General features: G+C 47.6%; 1 protein-coding gene across 2 annotated transcripts in view; it reads left to right on the forward strand.

The window, feature by feature from the left end:
* Smoc2 (SPARC related modular calcium binding 2) overlaps positions 1–18,986 on the forward strand; it is a 132,861-nt gene extending 113,875 nt beyond the window's left edge. The window contains exons 10-13 of one of the 2 annotated variants that reach the window (XM_008843408.3): positions 10,949–11,051; positions 12,534–12,808; positions 15,093–15,130; positions 18,740–18,986. In XM_008843408.3, coding sequence (XP_008841630.2) covers positions 10,949–11,051; positions 12,534–12,808; positions 15,093–15,130; positions 18,740–18,757 — 434 coding nt within the window. In that variant the 3' untranslated portion in view covers positions 18,758–18,986. The remainder of the gene's footprint in view (positions 1–10,948; positions 11,052–12,533; positions 12,809–15,092; positions 15,131–18,739) is intronic. The other variant, XM_017800699.2, reaches the window with a different exon arrangement.
* The last annotated feature ends 1,444 nt before the right edge of the window (positions 18,987–20,430 follow it).

Raw genomic sequence — 20,430 nt, forward strand, 5'->3', positions numbered from 1 at the left:
TGCCCACCTGCATAAGCTTGTGAAAGGTCACCTGGACCCTCCCTGAGAGGCTAAGGATGGGAAGAAACTGTTTGAAATCTGTTTTTTAATGACAAATAGCAGGGCCTGGAAAGTTCCAGAATGTTTTCTCTGTGATCATGATTGACAATGTTTCCTACTTCTCTTCTGACTTGTCAAATTGAGAGAGAACTGAGGACAGACCTACATAAAATCAAGTCCCCTTCCTATTGGCAATGTGGGTGACCCCTTCAGAGGATGGTGTGATAAGAAGAGGAGGTAGGAACTGGCTAGGCAGTTAGGGCAAAGAGACCCCAAAGAAATGTAGCCAGTTTCTGGGCTGAAAGTCAAAATGTCCTCGGGCCTGTTAGCAACATAACTCTTCCAAAGCCCAAAAATGTCAAAAGTATTTGGGAGCTTGTATCCAATCCTTAAAAGATTTTAGGGTTACCACTTCAGAGGGGAGAAGGTTGGAGGGGAGGGAGTGGGCATGGATTTGATCAAAACACCTTAAACACATGTATGAAATTCTCAATAAAGTTTTTGTAAAAAGTTAAAAGAAAAAATCAAGTCCCCTCTCACAGAGAGGGGATGGTGGGGGAGGAGTGGCTGCCCTTTAGGTGTTAATTGGCTTTCCGAAATTCCTGGGCCCATTACCTAAGGCTGTGCTCAGGCGGTGCTCGCTCAGCAGGCGGTGCTCAGCAGGCGGTGCTCAGCAGGCTGGCTTTACCACACATCCATCTTTTCTCCGCTGCTTTTCAGTATCTAATCAGCTGGTTGAGCATTTGTGTTCTCCTCCTCCCAGAGTCTGAGCCGTCTGTCCCTTCCCACTCGGATGTCTTGTCATCAAGGTCCCATAAGGTCAAGGAGAGGCTCATGTCTCCAAGGACCTGACATTGCCTGTCCTGTCATGACACCTCTGGGGGCAGCTTGAAGTGCTCTGCAGAGAGGCTCACTCTTACCTAACACTCCGTCCTGTTAGATAGCAGCCACTTACCACTTCCCAGGGTAAAATGGCTCATTCAGATACAACAGCAGGAATTTTATCTCTGTAGTTTCTCTAATGGAGAACTCTTTCTGAAGCATAGAGGAACAAAACTTCAGAAGGACACAGATGCCCATGTCTCCCCAGCTGCCCGCTGGAGATGCCCATGCATCCCCGGCTTCCCACTGGAGCTACCTACCTTCTGTATATTAACCAAACACCTACTTCTACTAGGGTTTTCTAGCTTCAGTTTTCCTGTGTTGACTTCCTTCTCACATACTTGATGTGATGTAATGTGTGCCCTCTGCCAAAGAGCTCGGCATTGTCCTTGCATTAAGCCAGTAAATATTTGCCTGCTCATAGGTCCTTGGTGAAGGGTACCTTCCACCACCCTGAGACCCTGGAGCCTTGGCTGAGGACTTCACCATGGTTTAGAGCGACAGAGATGGTGGATACACTGGGCCACCACGAGGTCACACACCGAGGGAGGGGTGGTTTCCAGAGCTAGTGGCTTGCACTGTTGTCCGAGGCAGGAATGCGGAGGAGGAGGGGTCTGCTCTGATGATGAGGCCATGGGAGTGCAGGGCCCCATGATGAGGAGACCACTCAGAGAATTCCAAGCACAGAATCTGACCGAGCGCTTCCCCTCACAGGGAGTAGCTGATCACTTAGCTCCTAGGGTGCTTGTCTGAGAGCAGATACATAAGGTGCTGCTGCACCTGAGGTGTGATGATGGCTAGCCTGCCCTGGGAGGGACTACAGCAGGTGTGAGTCACACGTGCCAGGGACTTGAAGGCAGTGCCACTGTTACTGCTGGTGATGTAAGCAGTACTAAGCAAAACGGTGGCTTCAGATCTCTACACGTGGTGGCCGCTTCCCAAATAAAACTCTAGGGGCATCAAAAGTCCTTCAGGTTATTAACATAACTTGTAAACATAAATAAGCACAAAAGCATAAAATGACGGCATTTCACTCAGAATGGGTTGGATTCCTGTTATCTGAGGCTGTGATTCTGCCATAGTCTGGATAAAGGAGTCTCTGAGCAGGTCTGTGAAATTTATAGGAAGTAATCACAGTCTCGGTTCTGAGAATAGAGCCTGGGGTGGCATTCAGAGATGCTCTGTTTGAAAGTGTAAAATTTGTAGCATCTAGCCAGTGTGAATTATTCTTTTTTTAAAAAAGTATTATTTTTATTTTATGTGTATGAATGTATTGCCTGCATGTATGTAAGTGCACCTGTGTTGTGCAATACCTGTGGAGGTCTGAAGAGGGCATTGGATCCCCTGGAACTTGACTTATGGACCATTGTTAGCTCCATGTGGGTGCTGGGAATCAAACCCTGGTCCTCTGGGAGAGTGTCCTTAACCGCTGAGCCATCTCTCCAGCCCTGGTTCTTTGCATTGTATCCCTTTCATACACCCCACTCTTCACTGTCACTGACTTGTTTAAAAAGGGTTCTAGAGAGTGAGAAGAGATTAGGGAAAGGCCTCAGTGGTTTTCTGTGGGGTCCTCAGCCCTACCACCCCCCTCAGATCGTCCCCAGGCCCCCAACACAGCCACTTTGCCTGTGACTGCACTGGCGTTGGCCCTTGTCCAGTGGATGCTGGAGATGACTGTGGATCTCATGCCTGCTGATCAGGCTTGGGCATATACTGTCCCATCCCTGAGGGTGAAGGCCACAGAGCACCCAGGAGAGAGGACCCACTCTCATCTCTGGTTGGTAGGTCAGAGGTGCTGGTCGTATCTCCCCACCCCTCTTTGGTAAATGTTCTCTTGACAGCCCTGCTTGCTGTCAAGCTTTGAAGGGACTGCCCTCGGAGGCTGGTCTGTAAGGACGGCCCCCGGCGGCTGGTACAGCCTACTCCTACCTCACTGCCTCCGATGCTATTGCGCATAGGGTCCCCGACCATGTCCACCTTCCAGGCCACCAGAATGTGGTGACTCAGTCACTGAGCTTTGTCTTTAGTCTTGACTTCCTGTTCTCTGATGTGTCTCTAACTTGTCCCCACTGACCTCTTTTGATCTTCCTGAATACAAATAGTCAGATGGGAAGGTCTCCTGGAGCCCCCAACTCTGGCTCTTTTGTGATTGGCCCTCTGCCATTCCAGACAGCTTCTGAGTTCCACTTATGGTTGTCAGAGGGTGGGGGCTGGTTCAGTGAATGGCTGCCTGAACTCCAGGTTCCAAAGATTTAATTAAGTAGGCCTTCTGTCACTTGGGAAATTCCAGTTTGGCTGAGATTAAGTTACACAGACCATCTGGCAGTTTCCATAGGCAGGGACCCTGCAGCCAAATAGCACCTTTTGTGTTTAACAACACTCTCCTCGCTGCAGCCCTGGGGAGTCCAACAGGCGTCAGGAAATGAAACGGATCATTTTAACCTTTATTGAGCAGACACACTGCTGTGTGGGCAGAGGAGTCTGTGAGTGGGTTAGCAGGTGCTGCACTGCCAGGCTTGGAGGTGTGAGTCTCAGCCCCGGTCCACCTGTTGGCACTGGGTAGTCCCTCCCCACCCTGCTACAGTGTAAGTGAACCATGGCTAGGAAGCTGACTTGTCCTCTCTACAGCTCAGTTTCCCTTCCCAAGCCCCCTCCTTCAGTGCCTGCTGTGAGAACATCTGTCCTGTGCGCCTGCTCTGCAAGGAGGCCCTGTGTCTCTCATTCCATGTTTTAGTGTCCTCTAGGACAGAACTGGATTAATCTAGAGGCTTGCAGCATCTCGTCCATCCACAGTGAGGCCACTGTGTTGATGATTTCCTTCTTTGCCCAAGATTTCTGTGGTAGAAAGAATTCGAGTGCTTATAGCTTGCTCGGTCTGATCTCCTAAACACCACAAAGTACCATTCTTAGCCAGTCGCTGATAAAGGCTGGATCTGCCTTGTGTGAGGCACTTGGGTAGGTGGTGCTAGATTCACAGGGGAGATGCAGAAGCTCAAAGTGATATATTGTAGAGGGCAGGGAAGAAGTCCCCACTAGAGAAACCAAGCAGCCAGTATCCTGAGCACACTGAGGCCTTCAGGTGATTAAGAATCAGGGAGACGTGGGTAGGCAGACAGGAAATGACATTCCAGGTAGAATTAATACCATTGCTGACAGTGCAGAAACCAGAGTTACAGGTTCACAGTGAAGAAAGCAGAGCTCTCAGGGCCTGTATTTGAGGAAATTGTGTGTGTATGGTGCCGGTGTGTGTAGTGTATGTGCATGTAGTGTGTGTGTGCTTCTGTTTGTTTCCTTGTGTTGACAGGCATGTTTTAACAAGAGCAGGGGTAGGGGTCTCATAAGCCACTGAGGGTCCTGTGGAGATGGGATGGACAGGTGTCGCTTTCCCTGGAAGATTCCCCACTTTCCCAAACCCCTACTGTGGAGCCCCAGCTCCCGGAATGGCTCAGACTCCTTTGCTTGTTGGGTGACAACAGGGGAAAGATGATGGTTTAGTGACCAAAAGGCCCTTTAGAGTCAGACTCTGGTGCCGGCGGCTGTGAGTGAGCGTCGTGCCCTTTGCTCTGCTTTCGGCACCTGACGCCCTTGTGACCGAAGTGACTCGATGGTCTCTAAACCTCCACTCACCTTCCCCTGAACTTTCCAAATGTCCATTAGAGGGTGCCTGAGCCGGCTCATGACTGACGGTGTGATGCAGACACCTAAGAAATATCACCTGTGCTAATAGTCACCCCTTATCAGTGAACCCGCAATTAAATATTTTCCCAAAAACTCTCGGGCATGCATTCATAGAACCAATTTTCCAGAATACACTGTGTCAAGCATCAACAAATTTGCTCTTCTGGACAATATTTTCATAAGATAATTTTTTTGAATAGCAGTTTTATTTAGAACATAGAATAGTCAATTACAAAAGAATGAAATGTATACGCACATGACATTGAAGAAAAAGAAGACATTAATGTGGACTCCAAAGGACCATGAAGGCACCGAGTGTGAAAATCTGCACGTCTTCCCCTCGCATGCAGAGTCTAGTCTAGAATGTGCACATGAACATTTACACGTGCCTTCATGGGTGTGTACTGTAAATGGCAAATGAAAAAAACTGTTTTGCCTTTTCATGGAGGATACATTATATTTTATTACATTTTTATTAAAGGATGAAATGTTTCCTGTATACTAAACAGAAAACCTAGAAGCATATGCTTTGGAATGTATTGAAGAGTTACATCTAACATTAGCAGTAGAGAACTTTTAAGTTTTCAATATAATTACTGAGTTGACTGTATTCTGAGGGGTTCCATGCCATGTTGTGAGGCATTACGACCATTTATGCTTCAGTATGCTTTACTGTGGTTGGTGCATTGCTGTGACGAAACAAAATACCTTTAAAAGTTAAAACATACTTTTGAAGCTGGGTCATATTTTCATTAAGATATCTTGCATATTTATTTAAAATGATGCCTTTCAGGGGAAGAATAATAAAGCTGAGAAGTTTTTGTTAAAATATTTCTCAGGAATCTTAACTATAAACATCTGAATCTTAGATGTATTAAAACTTGGTAATTCATATTTCAGGGAATAATGATTTTTAAAACATAAAAGTGGAAGCCAGTTATGAAAACCATCCCTCTTCCCTTATGAAAAGAAATTGTTTTGCTCTGGTGACTGATAGATTGTACAGGTATTTGCCATTCAGTAACTACTCTAAATCAGTGAGCATCACTCTGTAAAACGCTGGTGCCCTGGGTTATACATTGTAGGTGGCAGGACTTTAGGCTTGTTATATTTCATGCTGCTGTTAGCTCAGTGTTCCATCCAGTATGATAATTTTGATCATGATTTCTAAAACTTTGGCTATCCAACCTATTGAACCTTTAAAACCACCCTTTAAAACCTTTAAAACCACCCTCACCTTTTACTGTTTCTGAGTTTGGCTAGAAGGCACTTAATACCTTCACAGATGTCATTGTAAAACATTTGAGAAAGGAGAAGGTTGAAGATAGAATCTTATGTTTCTTCCTCATGTAGCTCAATGCCAAGCCTGTACTGGTCCAACAGCTATGAGCCTTTTCTCAAGGCTCCTAAGATAGGGACAACTAAAACTGTCACTCAGCAAGTGACCCTGGTATACCGTGAGGTCCCGTCTGGTCCTCTTGGGTCCACTGCTGCCCTTGGGGAGCTTCCTGAAGCCCAGCCTCTTCTCCAGCGGAGCCATGAGGAAGGTGGTGTTGGTTCTGAGCCACAAGGAACACATCCTTCCTTCTTCCTGAGAGTGTTAATGAGGAACCAGACAAACCCAACCCCTAAAATGACTGATGACTGCCCCTCTTCGTCACCCAGCTGATCCTTGTGCTCTTCCGTTCACTGGGCAGGAATAAGCCCAGTGATAAAGTAACAGATGCACTTTGGACAGTGTGACATGTTGAGATAACCACTGAAGTTCAGGAAATATCTTCAAGGGAAATGTGTCCACCAGGGAGTCTTCAGGAAACACATCAGATCAGCCCCTTCCTGCTGGTCCATGGGTCCGTGGATCTGTTGCTCCTCCCACTTCGTAATCTTGGGTGAGGAATCCCTAGAGCTTTGAGATGCAAAGGACTGAGCAGCAAGGGAGCCCCTGGTGAAGTGGGGTAAGTGGTCTGTGTACAGGGCTTTCTAGTAAGTACTTGCTTAGTACTGCGGGTCCCAGAGTTCACAAGGAGACCTTTGACCTATCTGTGCATGCAGTTTGAATCTTAGCATGGACAATGAACAATGTAAAGCGACCATCATCTTATGGGGAGGAAAAAGAAAAAAAATAAAGCAGACATTTCTAATAATGTTTTATCAAAAATGACATCAACACTCATATTGAAAATCAACCTAAACTGGGAATTGCTTTTAGAATGCAGAAATTCTAGCAAATTTCTTGCCCAAGTGCTGTTGCCCCATCGTGACACAAGTCCACCCACCAGTTAACTGCAGCTCAGGGAGGTGCTTTGTCAGAGCCCTTTCTCCTCTGTGTTGATCTTCAAGATTACAAAGACATCACAAACTTATGAAATCACTTCTGCGTTTGGACTCCTTTCTAGAAGCCTAATGAAGTAAGCCATGGACGGACTGAGCCAGCTCCCAGGACATTAATGTTGCAAAGTCTAATGTATTTTTCTCCAGTGCCTTTCCATCTAGAAGATGCTTAGTGCCCCACGTGCAGGTGTTCTCTTCATCTAACCCCCACCCTCCCGTGGCACACTGGCCAGCTTCCAGCCTGGAGGACAGTTATCCAGACAGGCTCTGTACAACCGTTACAAGCTGCAGGCAACTAAAACAGAAGTGCTTAAGGAAACTTTTTTTGTTTTCCTATGTCTAAATTTTGGCTATTTTTTCCTAGGCCTGAAGTTAAAGGTTAAGAGTGTTAGTTAAACATAAGGAGAGACACCAGGAACTTGATGGAGGAACGGGGTCCTGGGTCCAAAGGTACATCATCCTACATGTGTCTGACTACACAGGAGGAGATGGTTATCTTAAAATGGTTAGTGAGAGTACCATGTATCTTGAGACCTCATGTTCTAGAGACCATGTGGCCCAGGACCATTCCCAGTCCCTAAAGTTTTAGGCTTTCCTAGTTCCCCACACTTCAAGTGCCTGATCTTCCTTGAACACCAGACTGGCACCAGCTAGGCTTGGCCCACAGAAACCTCCTGCCTGGTCACAAGGCTACCCACCTTCTCCCTCATCAAGGAGACTGAAGTCGTCTGAGGACCACCTCCTCCCCAGGTCAAGTGCACACGGCAGGGCCTGATCTCTTGTTCCCATCACTATGGACTTCTAAGGGGTGAGGAGAACTCAGTGGCCTTGATCCTCATTCAGTCAAAGGATCAATACACTGGCCTCCTCCAGCCCTTCCCCAGATCATCCATCTTCAATTCTCCACTAGGTTGCTGTACGATTCAGGCTTCCATCTATCTCTGTCTTTCTATGTCTGTCTCTCTGTCCGTCTCAATATGAATAGACTCATCAGTTTTGCCAGGCTGAGGCGCACCTGGGGCTGATGTGGTGGTGGAAGTATTTTGAAGTGGGTGTAAGCCTCAGGTGGAATGCTCCGTGCCCTGAGCTGGATGGTAATCCACCCTCTCTACTGTCACACTACAGCTATGTGCCAGACCCCTTGGACCTTAGAAATGCTTGTTCAAGAATTCTTGAAGAAAGAGCAGCTTGGCAGGTGTCAGTGAGAAGTAACTGCAGACAGAAGGGGATATTTCGTCTGTTCGTCCTGCTCAACTGGTAGCAATGGTACAGCTTAGACTTTCCAACCTGAGCAAATATGAACAAGCCCTTGGCACAAGTACATCAGCACCCGCACCCTTTGGACCCGTGATGTTGGTCAGCTCAGGAGCTTGGTCCCCATCCCCACGGCCCACCCCTGTCTCCCAGGCTTTGTTGGAGTGGGACTTAGACAACGCCTCTGTGCCACGTACGGCCAGCTCGGTATAGATCTGGGTTAGGCTCACACAACCTCTTTTTGCCTTCACTGCCTCTGCGGGGAGGTGGTTCTTGTGGTGGCCATGAGGGCTAAAGAGTCATGGGGGGAAAGTACAAATTCATCACGAGCGTCTACAGAGCAGCCTTCCCGGCAATCAAAGGACCGTGTGCTAAGTCATGCTGAAAGGAAACAGGAAAGGAAACCGTGAGCAAAATGACCGAAATCAGTTTTTTTTATTTAAAAAGTCTGCTGGATTTTTTTTTTTTTTTTTTTTTTTTTTTTTTGTCTTTTTTAGACAGGGTCTCCCTGTAGCCCCAGCTGTCCTGGAACTCACTATGGAGACCAGGCCGGCCTCGAACTCGCAACGATCCGCCTGCCTCTGCCTCCCGAGTGCTGGGATTAAAGGCTTGCACCACCACACTGGCAAGTCTGCTTTTTCAAACAAGAGTGTTTCATGGAGAGTGCAAACACGTTTCTTTGAAAGATAAACAAAATCAAACACTTAAAAATATTTTATAATTTTTATGTGTATGAGTGTATTGCCTACATGTGTCCTAATCTACCACCCTCTCCTTCATCCTCAGCCTCTCTGGAGAGGATAAACACTATCCTTTTCTATCCCCCAGTGCCCCTAAAGCTGTAATATCCATGCCCATCAGAATCTAAAGTAAATCCCTATCCGTGTCCTCCTGTCAGATAAAATTAGGACTTCACCCCTTCACCCCTGTGTCCACCCCAAGCAGCAACAACCTCTCTGATTGTCACCACCACAGATTCTCGAGAGACATTCTCTGAGCAGATGTGACCAATGGTCATGTAATCCATGATCCCTTCTGAATCTCTTGGGGCTGAGAAGCACAGGGGAGCTCACAGGAGCACCCCAGGGTGTTCCATATGTCCACTCTGTTCCCACAGCTGCCTCATCTCTTTCCTGGGACAGCTGGCTTCTGAGCATGTGCTCAGGAGGATCCATCAGATCTCCCTGCTATGTCTTCTGTCCCCTGTTTTCATACTGTCAATGCCCTGTTGGCTCTGGTTGCCCAGCAGGGGTGGCTTCTGGCAGTTTCTGCAGGGCGCTGACTGACGGCCACCCCTGCAGCCCCAGGCTTCCAATTCCCTCTCAGGGGACACAGGACCTTCTTCTCAGAGAGCAACCCTCTCTCCCCATAGCTTTGGGCTTTTTCTATGGATTGTAATCTGCTTTAATTGTACACAGAGGAGATTCACACACAATCTTTCTAATCTCAAGTTCCACATACTCTATGAATGAGTCACATCTGTTTTCTGCTAGTGTGTTTAATAAATTGAAACAGGTTTTCATGGACTCCTGCCACAGGCAGCTAACGCATACTTGAATCATGGTAACAAAAACTCAGGTGTTCAAAGGAAAGTCAAGCTACTAGAGTATCTTTAACCACACCTGCATGCATGCTGGTCCCTGCCTACCCAGCTGTCAGGGTGGGGACCATGTCTCACATGGAGGGCAGAGAGGAGTCCCAGGGGCTGGTTAAGAAGGGGTACCATGCATGTAAAATGCTCTGTGGAATGTTGAGCTTTAGGTAACGAAATTGGTGAATTAATTCCTGCGACTGCAGAACCAATCCCAAGTGAGGCTGCACAAAGGAGGGGCTGGTTAAGAAGGGGTACCATGCATGTAAAATGCTCTGTGGAAAGTTGAGCTTTAGGTAACGAAATTGGTGAATTAATTCCTGCGACTGCAGAACCCGCACACATGGGCATGAACTCCCTTGATGTGTGTTTAGCTGATATTCAGACTTGGATCCACCCTAAGAAGGCGACCATGAAGCTGCCTTGTGTGGCTTCTGACCAGACCTGGAGTTCCAGGAGGGGTGTAGCAGTGACTGGCAGCCTCTGGAGTCACTGCCCTGGGTTAGTCTTCCCACTGTGGATCCCAGCATGGAAAATTTGGTATCTCCTGATGTTTCCAAGTATCTTGCTTTCCGTTGCTGTGATAAAGCACTGACTAAAACCAGCTTGGAAGAGGAAAGGGTTTATTTCATCTTACAACTCCAAGGTCACAGTCCATCACTGCAGAAGGTCAGGGCAGGAATTCAAGGCAGGAGCCTGGAGCAGAGACCATGGAGGAACACTGCTCACTGGCTTGCTTCCCCTGGGCTGCTCAGCTACCTTCCTTATACAGCCTAGGGATGGCACCACCCACAGTGAGTTGAGCCCTCCTACATCAGTTAGTAATCAAGAAAATGCCTCACAACCATTCGCACAGGCCAGTTTGACCTCCCTCGGGTGACTCTAGTTTGTGTCAAGCTGACAAAAACTACCCAGCGCTCTGGCGTAAGAAAGGGACGGCCACAAGTGTCTTGGTGTGGTTTTGAAGATACACAAGGACTAAAGTCTGGCTCTCAGTCTCAAGTCATGATTCAACTCGTGTTACTGTGATTTGTAGCAGCTATAATTTATGATCAACACTTATGTTCTAATTTTGGAGTACTAAAATCTCCCTTTCCATCATCATACAGAAAACTCTGTTACACTCTGTGAATTCCACAAACAGTGAAAAAAATGTGTCTCCTTTTCCTTCAGGTTGCCCTGGTGCAAAAAAGCACGAATTTCTGACTAGCGTCCTGGACGCTCTCTCCACAGACATGGTCCATGCCGTCTCTGACCCCTCCTCCTCCTCTGGCAGGTATGTAGAGTCTCACCGCAGAGTGATATGCTGGCCAGAATCCCAGAAATTTGAAAAAATCTGGAAAGCTGAAGTCCTCCTGGCCAGCAGCCACGTAAGACCAGGCAGCTCACGTGCATGTGGGTAGGTCTGAAGAAACACTGCGGATCAGGAAGCCGCCCAGAAGAGCTGCACCCTTCATTTTCAGGGCTCCTGGGAATGCAGGAGGGCAAAGCACCTGCTTCAGTGGGGGTAATGGCTGGAACTGCATCCAAGAGTTACTACTGGATTTTAAATACTTCGTAATTGTGCAAACCAAAATTCTCAAAATGTGACTTATTTACTGTGGAAAATTACACGGCACAGGACACTTAACCCCTTGTCCACGTTCAAGCGTACAACATGGAGGTGTTGACCCTCCCAACTGTCAGTTCCACAGCATGCCCCACAGACACATAGACTTGACTTCTATTCCATGTTAGAAGCATGTTCCTGTGCATACCTCTATCTTATAAAGCACAGGGATGAGCTCCGCATGGGAAGAGCCATGGTACCTCAAACATTAGAAGCACCCCTCTGTGCTGCACTCATTCCTTGTACCCTTTCAAGAAATTTCCTAATGGAAGTTTGATGCCTCTGTGTCCTGAAAACATTAGTTTCCATCCCCTCCTGACCCACGCTCCTGGTGTCTCACTTGTCTGAGACAGTTTAAAGACTGAAGTCTCCTCAGCAGAGTGACCTTCACCTGGCTGTTTCTTTACTAAAGAAGACACAGGAGAGCATGGTGCTATCTGAAAAATGGCACAATTGTGTAATAAGTTAAATATGGCAAAAATCACCTAAATTTCAGCTTTACATCTCATACTTTTGAAATGGCTGAGCCACCCCTCTGAGCATCTGACAGGCAGCAGAAAGTGGCAGGGAGCCTTGGTTCCTGGGGGGGGGGACGCTTTTGGCATCTACTTGCTATGTCTGCAGTCTCCTGAAGGCAAAATTCATTCAAACCAGTGGGTGGTAGAGTCTTCAGACCCCCAAAGGAAGGGTGACTCAGGTCCTCCACCTGGGGTCACAGGTTCAAGTGGCTGTATAGCACAGCCTTGGAGTCTGAATCAAAGCCTGACTTACTCCTGTCTTAAATGTCCAGCTTTTTAATTCAAAGGAAGCTATCTAGTTACAACTTTAAATGTTTTGATCTCTTCCACTAACCTTTTGTATTTAAGTATCTTACATACACAGTAGGTAAATGCATGCATTAAAGGCAGAAACCCTGGAGTTCCACTTACCTTAGGTGGAAGCTGTGGGCTGAGGGGAGCCCAGAACTCAGGATAATGGCCTTTGTTCCAAGGACTTGAACTGCATGTTTGCAGCACACACGTCCTGGCATGTGTGACTCTGACCACACTTGCAGATCTGCAGGCATGGACACGGAGGGAAGGTGGCCAGCAGGGTGGTGAGGCACAGCAGCCACAACCTTTGGTCCTGACAGGATTGTGTCCCCTGTAGGCTGTCGGAGCCTGACCCTAGCCACACCCTGGAGGAGAGGGTGGTGCACTGGTACTTCAAGGTGCTGGATAAGAACTCTAGTGGTGACATCAGCAAGAAGGAAATCAAGCCTTTTAAGAGGTTCCTGCGGAAGAAATCCAAGCCCAAAAAGTGTGTGAAGAAGTTTGTGGAATACTGTGATGGGGACAACGACAAGTCGATCTCTGTGCAGGAGCTGATGGGCTGCCTGGGTGTCACCAGGGAGGAGGGCAAAGCCAACACCGGCAAGCGCCACAGTAAGTCTCTCCCTGCGGCTTTGCCCTTGACTCGTGTTGGGTGCGTGCGCGTGTGTGTGTGTGTGTGTGTGTGTGTGTGTGTGTGTGTGTGTTGCGGCTTTGCCCTTGACTCGTGTTGGGTGCGTGTGTGTGTGTGTGTGTGTGTGTGTGTGTGTGTGTGTGTGTGTGACACCTTGTGTGCATGTGTGTGTCGGGGTGTTCCTGTATTTTACAGGCTGCCTCTTGGTACGCTCATACAGGGGACTTGGAGCATGCGCGCTTTCTGCTTGCTGTTGCCCGTCCACCTGTAGGAATGATGACAGATTGTTAGCAGCCTGCCTCCTGGTCAGGAAAGCATCAGGCTTCAGGAGCGTGAGCTGAGAATAGCTGAACCAAGCCCGTTAGTATTTGAATCCCAGTGGCCAGCTTTCTAGACACATCTCAGCTTCCAGCATCAGAGCCATTGCAGATAACTGACTGGTCTGTACCTCCACCAGAATGTTGAGTCCAGGTCAGAAACGGTAAAATCATCGCCCCCATTCGACCAGCTTTTCCAGTGCCTTTAGCTGGCTTTGCATTGGAGATGTCTGTCTGCAACAGGAACAGAGGGAATTCCAGGGCAGATGGCCCCAAGGCTCTTCATTAGCACGGGACCGTGTATGGAATGAGAGAACATTGGGCCCCTTTGTGCCGCTGAACTGTGCTGGTTGCGATTAGCACAGCATTAGATCTACTGACTACAGGGAACTCATACAGCTGTCTTCAAAAGAAGACTCCATTTTCTCAGATTTGACTTCTTGCAGAAAATTAGCAAGAGGCACTTCTCAATGTCAGAGGTCTAGCCTGGATCATAAAGTAGTTGTGTAGTGTTGAGTGACCACATACTGGGGACACAGACACAACAGGAAAGACATCCATCGTCACCTTCCAGAAAACCATGTGGTACAGGTCACAGAGAGAAAGGGCTGTGCAGGAAGAACTGGGGTCTGCACGGTGCATTGAGGGAGCTGAGAGTGTACAGGAGGGCCACTGGGAAACGTGGAATCAGGACAGGGTTTGGAAGCAGAGCTGTTGTACCTGCTTGTCTCTATTGAACTTTAAGCTATATTTTTGCACTGTTGACTTTCGGGAACATCTCTAGGGATAAAACATAAAAGCAAGAATCACATGACAAATATACAAATGCTGAGCATAAGAAAACTGGAATTTGGGCTGGAGAGATGGCTCAGCAGTTGAGAGCACTGGCTGCTCTTGCAGAGGACCTGAGTTCAGTTCCTAGCACCCACATGGCAGTAACAATTGTCTGTAACTCTAGTTCTAGGGGATCTGATGCCCTCTTCTGGCCTCTGAGGGCAGTGTACTCATGTGCACATAGTCCCACACAGATATACACACACACACACACACACACACACACACACACACACACATTTTTGTTGGAAGGTCAGTGTTTGAAGTTCACACAGAGTTTACATGTGATAAGCACTCAAGCAGTACAAAACACATAGGAATTTTCCCATCATAACAATGAGAAAGCAAGCACAGCGCATCCAAGGCTGTGGAAAATGGCCCAGTAACAGACCGCCTTTGATGTATGTAAAAACATAAAAGGGGGAACTACCCCTGCCCTGGCACCCCAAGGACAGCTGTTTGGTCTTCTTCCCAGCATCCTGGGAGCAGACTGCCCCCCTCCTCAAGCCTCTACATCAATGAAGTCCAAAGAAGTCTGTTAACTATTAGTGAGTGGAGCACTACTGTCCATAAAGGCCAGGGGGGTCACTTTTATTTAAAATATTTAATTTTTTATGTGTATGAGTGTATTGCCTGCATGTATATAAGTGCACCTGTGTCGTGAAATGCCTGCAGAGGTCAGAAGAGGGTGTCGGATCCACCGGAACTGGAATTACGGATGGTTGTTAGCCCCCATGTGGGTGCTGGGAACTGAACTCTGTCTTCTTCAGGAGCAGTCAGTGCTCTTAACCACTGAGACATCTCTCCAGCCCCAAGAACGAAAACATTTCGAAGAACTGAACTTGTGCTGGTGTGGGGTTCAGGCTCCGAATCTGTGCTCTTCTGGAAAAGTTCTGGGAGATTGTTCTCTGTGGTTAGTGAATCCACACTTGGGATTTGGGATACAAGGAGGCATCTTCCAACAGTGGATCAGGACATTTAAAACCCACTGCTCCTGACCTGGGCTCAGGGTCTCTATGGATAAGCTGTCATTTGACCAAGTCTGCCATTAGTAGGCTATCCAGCCTGCTAAGAGAGGACTTGATTAGTGATGATGTCCTTCTTCCCCTTCTAGCTCCCAGAGGAAATACTGAAAGTGCTTCTAATAGACAGGTGAGTGTCTGTGTTTCAGACTTTATAGTTTCTCATTTACTTATACTTCACAGGAGAAATCAGGGTCCACATAGGCCGGAGGGTGTGGTACCTTTGGAAAGAACGCAGCTCAACAGAGGCTGCATATAACAACCAGGCCTGGGACCGGAACTTCTTTACTAAATTCTATCTGCAATCACCAACTTTCCAAGTCGTTGATTTAAGTATTCTGCTCTCATTTTTTAATTATTTGACACTTCAATCAATTTATTAATTCTAAGATGAGTTCCTGAGTCTGTGTGGTGGAAATGGCAGGTCAGGGTATTTGCAGTTCATATCTTAAGGAGATGGCTGAGACAGTAGACACTCTGGGTGCCCCGCAAATATTCCATTCACCGGGAGACCTAGAGAGGCAGGAGTTCAGCTCCCAAAGAGATGTTTCAGTCCCCTGCTGTGTGTGTTTATGAACATTTGTGTTTCTGAGTCCACATCTCTAGATGTGCAATTAAAGGGCACAGTTGTGGTCCAGGATCCCAGCCACAGCCTAAGAGGGGGCGCTTTCCAGGGGACAAGGTTTGCTTTCCCTCCCTCAAGACCAGGCAGACTTGGTGTTCTCTATGATGCTGGTCTGTTTGCTGTTTACTTTGGCTGCACCTGTTTGATGCCAGGCTGAGGTTCCCTGTATTTGTTGTGGGTTCTAAGTGGGGACCCCCACTGCACACCTTGGAGGGAATTTAAAACCATTTCATTAGGAAGGACGTGTGGTTCGTTTTCCTTTGTTTAGTGAATGTTTATGGTTTGAACTTTTCCAGTCACGTTGCAAATCACTTACATTTGCAAAGGGTGCAGGCCTAAGAGTAATTACCCCAAGACTTCCCAAGGCCTGTTTGCATTGCATAATGGCAACTGTTGGCACACACACACCACTCAATCTCAATCCCCCACTGAAGCCTCCCTCCTCAGCATCCTTTCCCAGACCAGTGCAGTTTCTGTCTCCATCCTTCCTTTCAGTGCCTCAGTGCAGAGACGTGCCCCCTCCTCAGCGCAGAGTCGTGCCCCTCAGCATAGAGTCGTGCCCCCTCCTCACTGCAGAGTCGTGCCCCTCAGTGCAGAGACGTGCCCCCTCCTCAGCGCAGAGTCGTGCCCCTCAGCATAGAGTCGTGCCCCCTCCTCACTGCAGAGACGTGCCCCTCAGTGCAGAGTTGTGCCCCTCAGCATAGAGTCATGCCCCCTCCTCACTGCAGAGACGTGCCCCTCAGTGCAGCGTTGTGCCCCTCAGCATAGAGTCGTGCTCCCTCAGCGCAGAGTCGTGCCCCTCAGTGCAGAGTCATGCCACCCCGCCCCCACAAACTGTGCACCATAACCCTGGACCAGCCAGCCAGAAATCAGATAGTGAGCTGTCTTTCTAGACATCTTCCCACCCTGTTCTGATCATCTTTAGTAATTGCTGAAATACGCTAACAGACTGTCTTTTTCTATAACTAATTAAAACAAAGCTTTCATTAGCTTGGTACAGGACTTCTGTGCCTCCTATGGTGTTATTAGAGGGAAGGAGCCAATAAAACTTTTATTTTTTAATTTGTTTTTATTGAAATTTTGTGCATTTCATATAGAACATCTCAATCAATCTTAATTATCTTTATACCCCTGTCCCCACCAGCACCCCACATAAGCCCCCCAACCCCTACTAGAGTCCATATTCTCTGTCATCCCTGTGAAGGCCCACTGTGTCAAATCAGTGTCCCCAGACATTCCCCAGTGCAAGTCCCTCCACTGAGGTCTAGTCAGCCTATCTAGAGTCCCTTGTTTTAGGAAGATCAGCTCTTCTTCACCCAGCAGCAATCTGTTGCCGATATTTCTTCAGGTAAGATTGGGGTCTGCTGTTTGTTTCCTCAGTTCTATGCTGGGTTACTGTCTGCCTGAGTTTGTGTGGGTCTTGTGTGTGCTGACACCATTGTCATACAGTCACCTGAGCAGGTTCCAGGAGCTTGTAGGACTCTGTCTCCATATGGTCCTGCACCTCCTCCTGGCTCTCACAATCTTTCTGCCCCTCTTCCAAGATGGTCCTTGGGCCTTGGGTGTGAGAAGTTTAATAAAGGAGTCCTGTCCAAAGAACAGCGTTCAGCAGACTCTTGATCTCTATGCTTTGGCCATTGGTGTTCCTGACCTTCTGATGCATGAGGGAGCTTCATTAATGAGAATTGAGAGATTCATTAGTATCTTCTTCTTTACCCCTGTTCTATGTTCTGTGAGCCTGAGGTGTAGAGGTTGTATTGTAGATGTGGCACTTAGGCCTGGGGAATTCATAGACAATGTCCATGTGTGACCAATTGTGGTAGTTGGCAATAGTCTCCAAATGGTGCAAAACGAGCTTCTTTGATGAGTGGTAACTAGGATATTTGTATTTAAATATAAGGATTCATATTTTGCACATAGTAAGAAATCACATTAGTCTAGGGATGTGACAGTCTTGGGGTTTTCTCTAAGACCTATGACCATTCCAGCCCTGTGTGTACTTCAGACACAGGATTTGGAGCAATAGAGCTGGAACTGGCCTGCAACCACCTCCCCTGGCGGTAGCCCTCACAGCTTTGGAGAGCGCTGTGAAGGTGCCGAGGGGAAACATCAATCGATGGTCCAACACCAGCTTCAAGACCAAATAACCACATCAGTGGCCAGCACGGCATATATGATTGGTGCAGTAGTGGCACTTTTATCTTGGGGGCAATCAACAGCTACCTGATTGGAGTAAAAGCCCACTCAATGGGAGGAAACTCAAGTGTGGTCCTGTAAACATAACCAAAGACAGCCTAAACTTTAAAGTTTAATATTTCAGACATCCAAAGAGATCAACTTCTATCTGTAAGAATTGCAGCACTCAGTAAAAAAGGTCTAAGGTTCTCTCTCTCTCTCTCCCCCTCTCTCTCTCTCCCCTCCCCTCCCCTCCCAGAGTCTGATTTGTGTCCCCAAATGTCCTTGGGTTGTGATTTGAGAGGTTAGGCTGGGTTTTAACTCCCCAAATTTCTCTCAAGTACTATTATGTGTGTTTAAGTTTTTCCATATTCAAATCTCATGCTTTGAATGAAAAGATTTTTGGGGGTGAGATAAGTCTTCTGAATGACACTGATAACTAGGAGAGGTGGCTGACAAATCACTCATTAGTGGATTTCCATTTGACTTATCAGATCATTTTTCTGGCAAATAATTAAAGAATTAAACATAACTGGAGGTAAATGGATTGAGCATTGCCAAAAAGCTGTCTGGGATGGTGACATGTCTGTTTCCACCAAAGTTTTGTCAAATCTGAAGCAGAAACCAGACAATGAAAACTATCTCTGTAGTGAGTCCAACATAGTGGGAGTGTCTGCAGAAGATTTAATGCACAGTTCACTTAACTATTGGAAGTAAATGTGACCTTTCTCAGATGAAGTATTTTCCCGGTCATTTAAAGGGAAGGAGGCACTATGAACAATGTCCCTACTCATCCATCCTTATGTCTGAGGTGCTCTGTCCTTCCTGTCTGATTTTACATACTGCTTCATCCCATTTACCTCTCTGGGACGCAACGCTTTGTCTGTGTAGGTAAGACAGAGGCACCTTTATATGATTGTTCTCTTTTCTTTTTTCCAGCCCAGGAAGCAAGGATGAATGGTCACTACCCAAGGCAGTTCCTAGACATGTGGGAATCTCCCTCACCAAAGAGCAATTAAAAACCAAAACATAGTATTTGCACTTTGTACTTTATATGTAAATTCACTTTGTAGAAATGAGATATTTAAACGGACTGTTTTGATCTGTGAAAATGGAAGGCTGGCTTCAGAAAATTAATCACATACAATGTATGTGTCTTTGTCTGACCTTGGCGGGGCTGGCGGGGCTGGCGGGGCTGGCGGGGCTGGCGGGGCTGGGTTTTGAACGAATTTCAGCGTCACTTCCCTGCCCTTGTGGAGGCCTGCTTCACGGCTGTAGCGTTTCCTCCACCTTTTCTCCTGCCCTTCTGCGCCCCAGTGCTGTTGATGTGAGCGGAAGCTGCTCGTGCCCTTGGATGTTTTCAGTGCCATACAGGCCCATGCTCGGGCCTCTGGTCCCTGGTCTCCCGCGCTGCCAGATTTTGTGTTCATGTGCCCACTTTCGCTGTCCAGTTGTTGCTCACACAATGGGTCAGGCGGGCACCAGTGTGGCGCACAGCCATAACCTCAAGTAGCTTCTAGTGGAGAACACAGACTCTTTGTATCCAGTTTGAGCTTCTGCCCAAATTTTGCCTTCTGCTTGAACTAATCTTGCTGTTAAATCTCCAGGGAGCTGTGAACAGGCAGTCAGAGAGGCCTCTTTCAGAGCAAATCTAACTCTGGCAGACTGGCTCCATCCTGCTGGCTCAGCATGTGATCCACCTGCCTCTCCTACTACATGGCCATCCCATTTTGCCAGGCCCCTCCCTGAGGCCTACTGGAAAGGGAAACCGTCTCTGCAGAGACCATGGACCATGTCCTGTGGAAGGCACAGCTAGACTACATCATCTCATGGGTGTGGAACAGCAGGCAGCCCAGGCTGCTCTTTTCACTTTGCTGAGGACTCAGGGTGTGAGACCAGCCACCGGCTTTATCTGATGCCCCTGCGGGAAGACAGTTGGGAACTGAATGCCCACACTGCGGGAGACAGGACTGGCCTGTGCGCATGGTTGACTGCCACCCTCAGACCTGTTTCCTTGGGCAGTCTATGTTCACTGTCCTCCAGGAGCCTTTTGCAGATAAGGGAGAGCTGGGGCAAGTCTCTCAGCTCAGGCTTCTGTTTGGACAACTGTTCCTGGCCTCCAGTGTATGTCTGTGGATGTGCATACCTGGAGGCCTTTGCTCATTCTGACCACTGGGTAGAGGTAAGAATCCAGCCTCTGAGGCCCTGACCAGCTCAAGTGCATGTCAGCATTGTCTATGAAATAAGTATGATCCCAACTGTTTTGAATAATCTTTTATATTTCTGAACTTTGAATTTAATCATTTTTATTAGATTAAAATATGCTATCAAAACTGCATCAGTCTTTTCTTTCTAGAGTTTCACAATTACTTACTTTAGAAGACATCCATTAATGAGAAGGCAAAGGTGTGGACTCTGGCCCAGAAGATTCGGATCTGGTTCTGCCTTTTGAAGCTGTGTGACTTGGGATGTGTCCCTCAACCTTCCTGAACCTATTTTCCTCCTCTTAGACAGGAGCATCTGTGAATGCTTTAGCTTGACCTGTGTGACATGCTAGGAATGTCCCTGCCCTCACCATGTGGCAGAGCCCCTCTCAGGACAGGCTAATGCCACCTGCTCGGTGCTTCTGT

Source organism: Nannospalax galili, unplaced genomic scaffold (assembly GCF_000622305.1).
Source record: "Nannospalax galili isolate Female #2095 unplaced genomic scaffold, S.galili_v1.0 scaffold60, whole genome shotgun sequence".
NCBI classification, from domain to species: Eukaryota; Metazoa; Chordata; class Mammalia; order Rodentia; family Spalacidae; genus Nannospalax; species Nannospalax galili.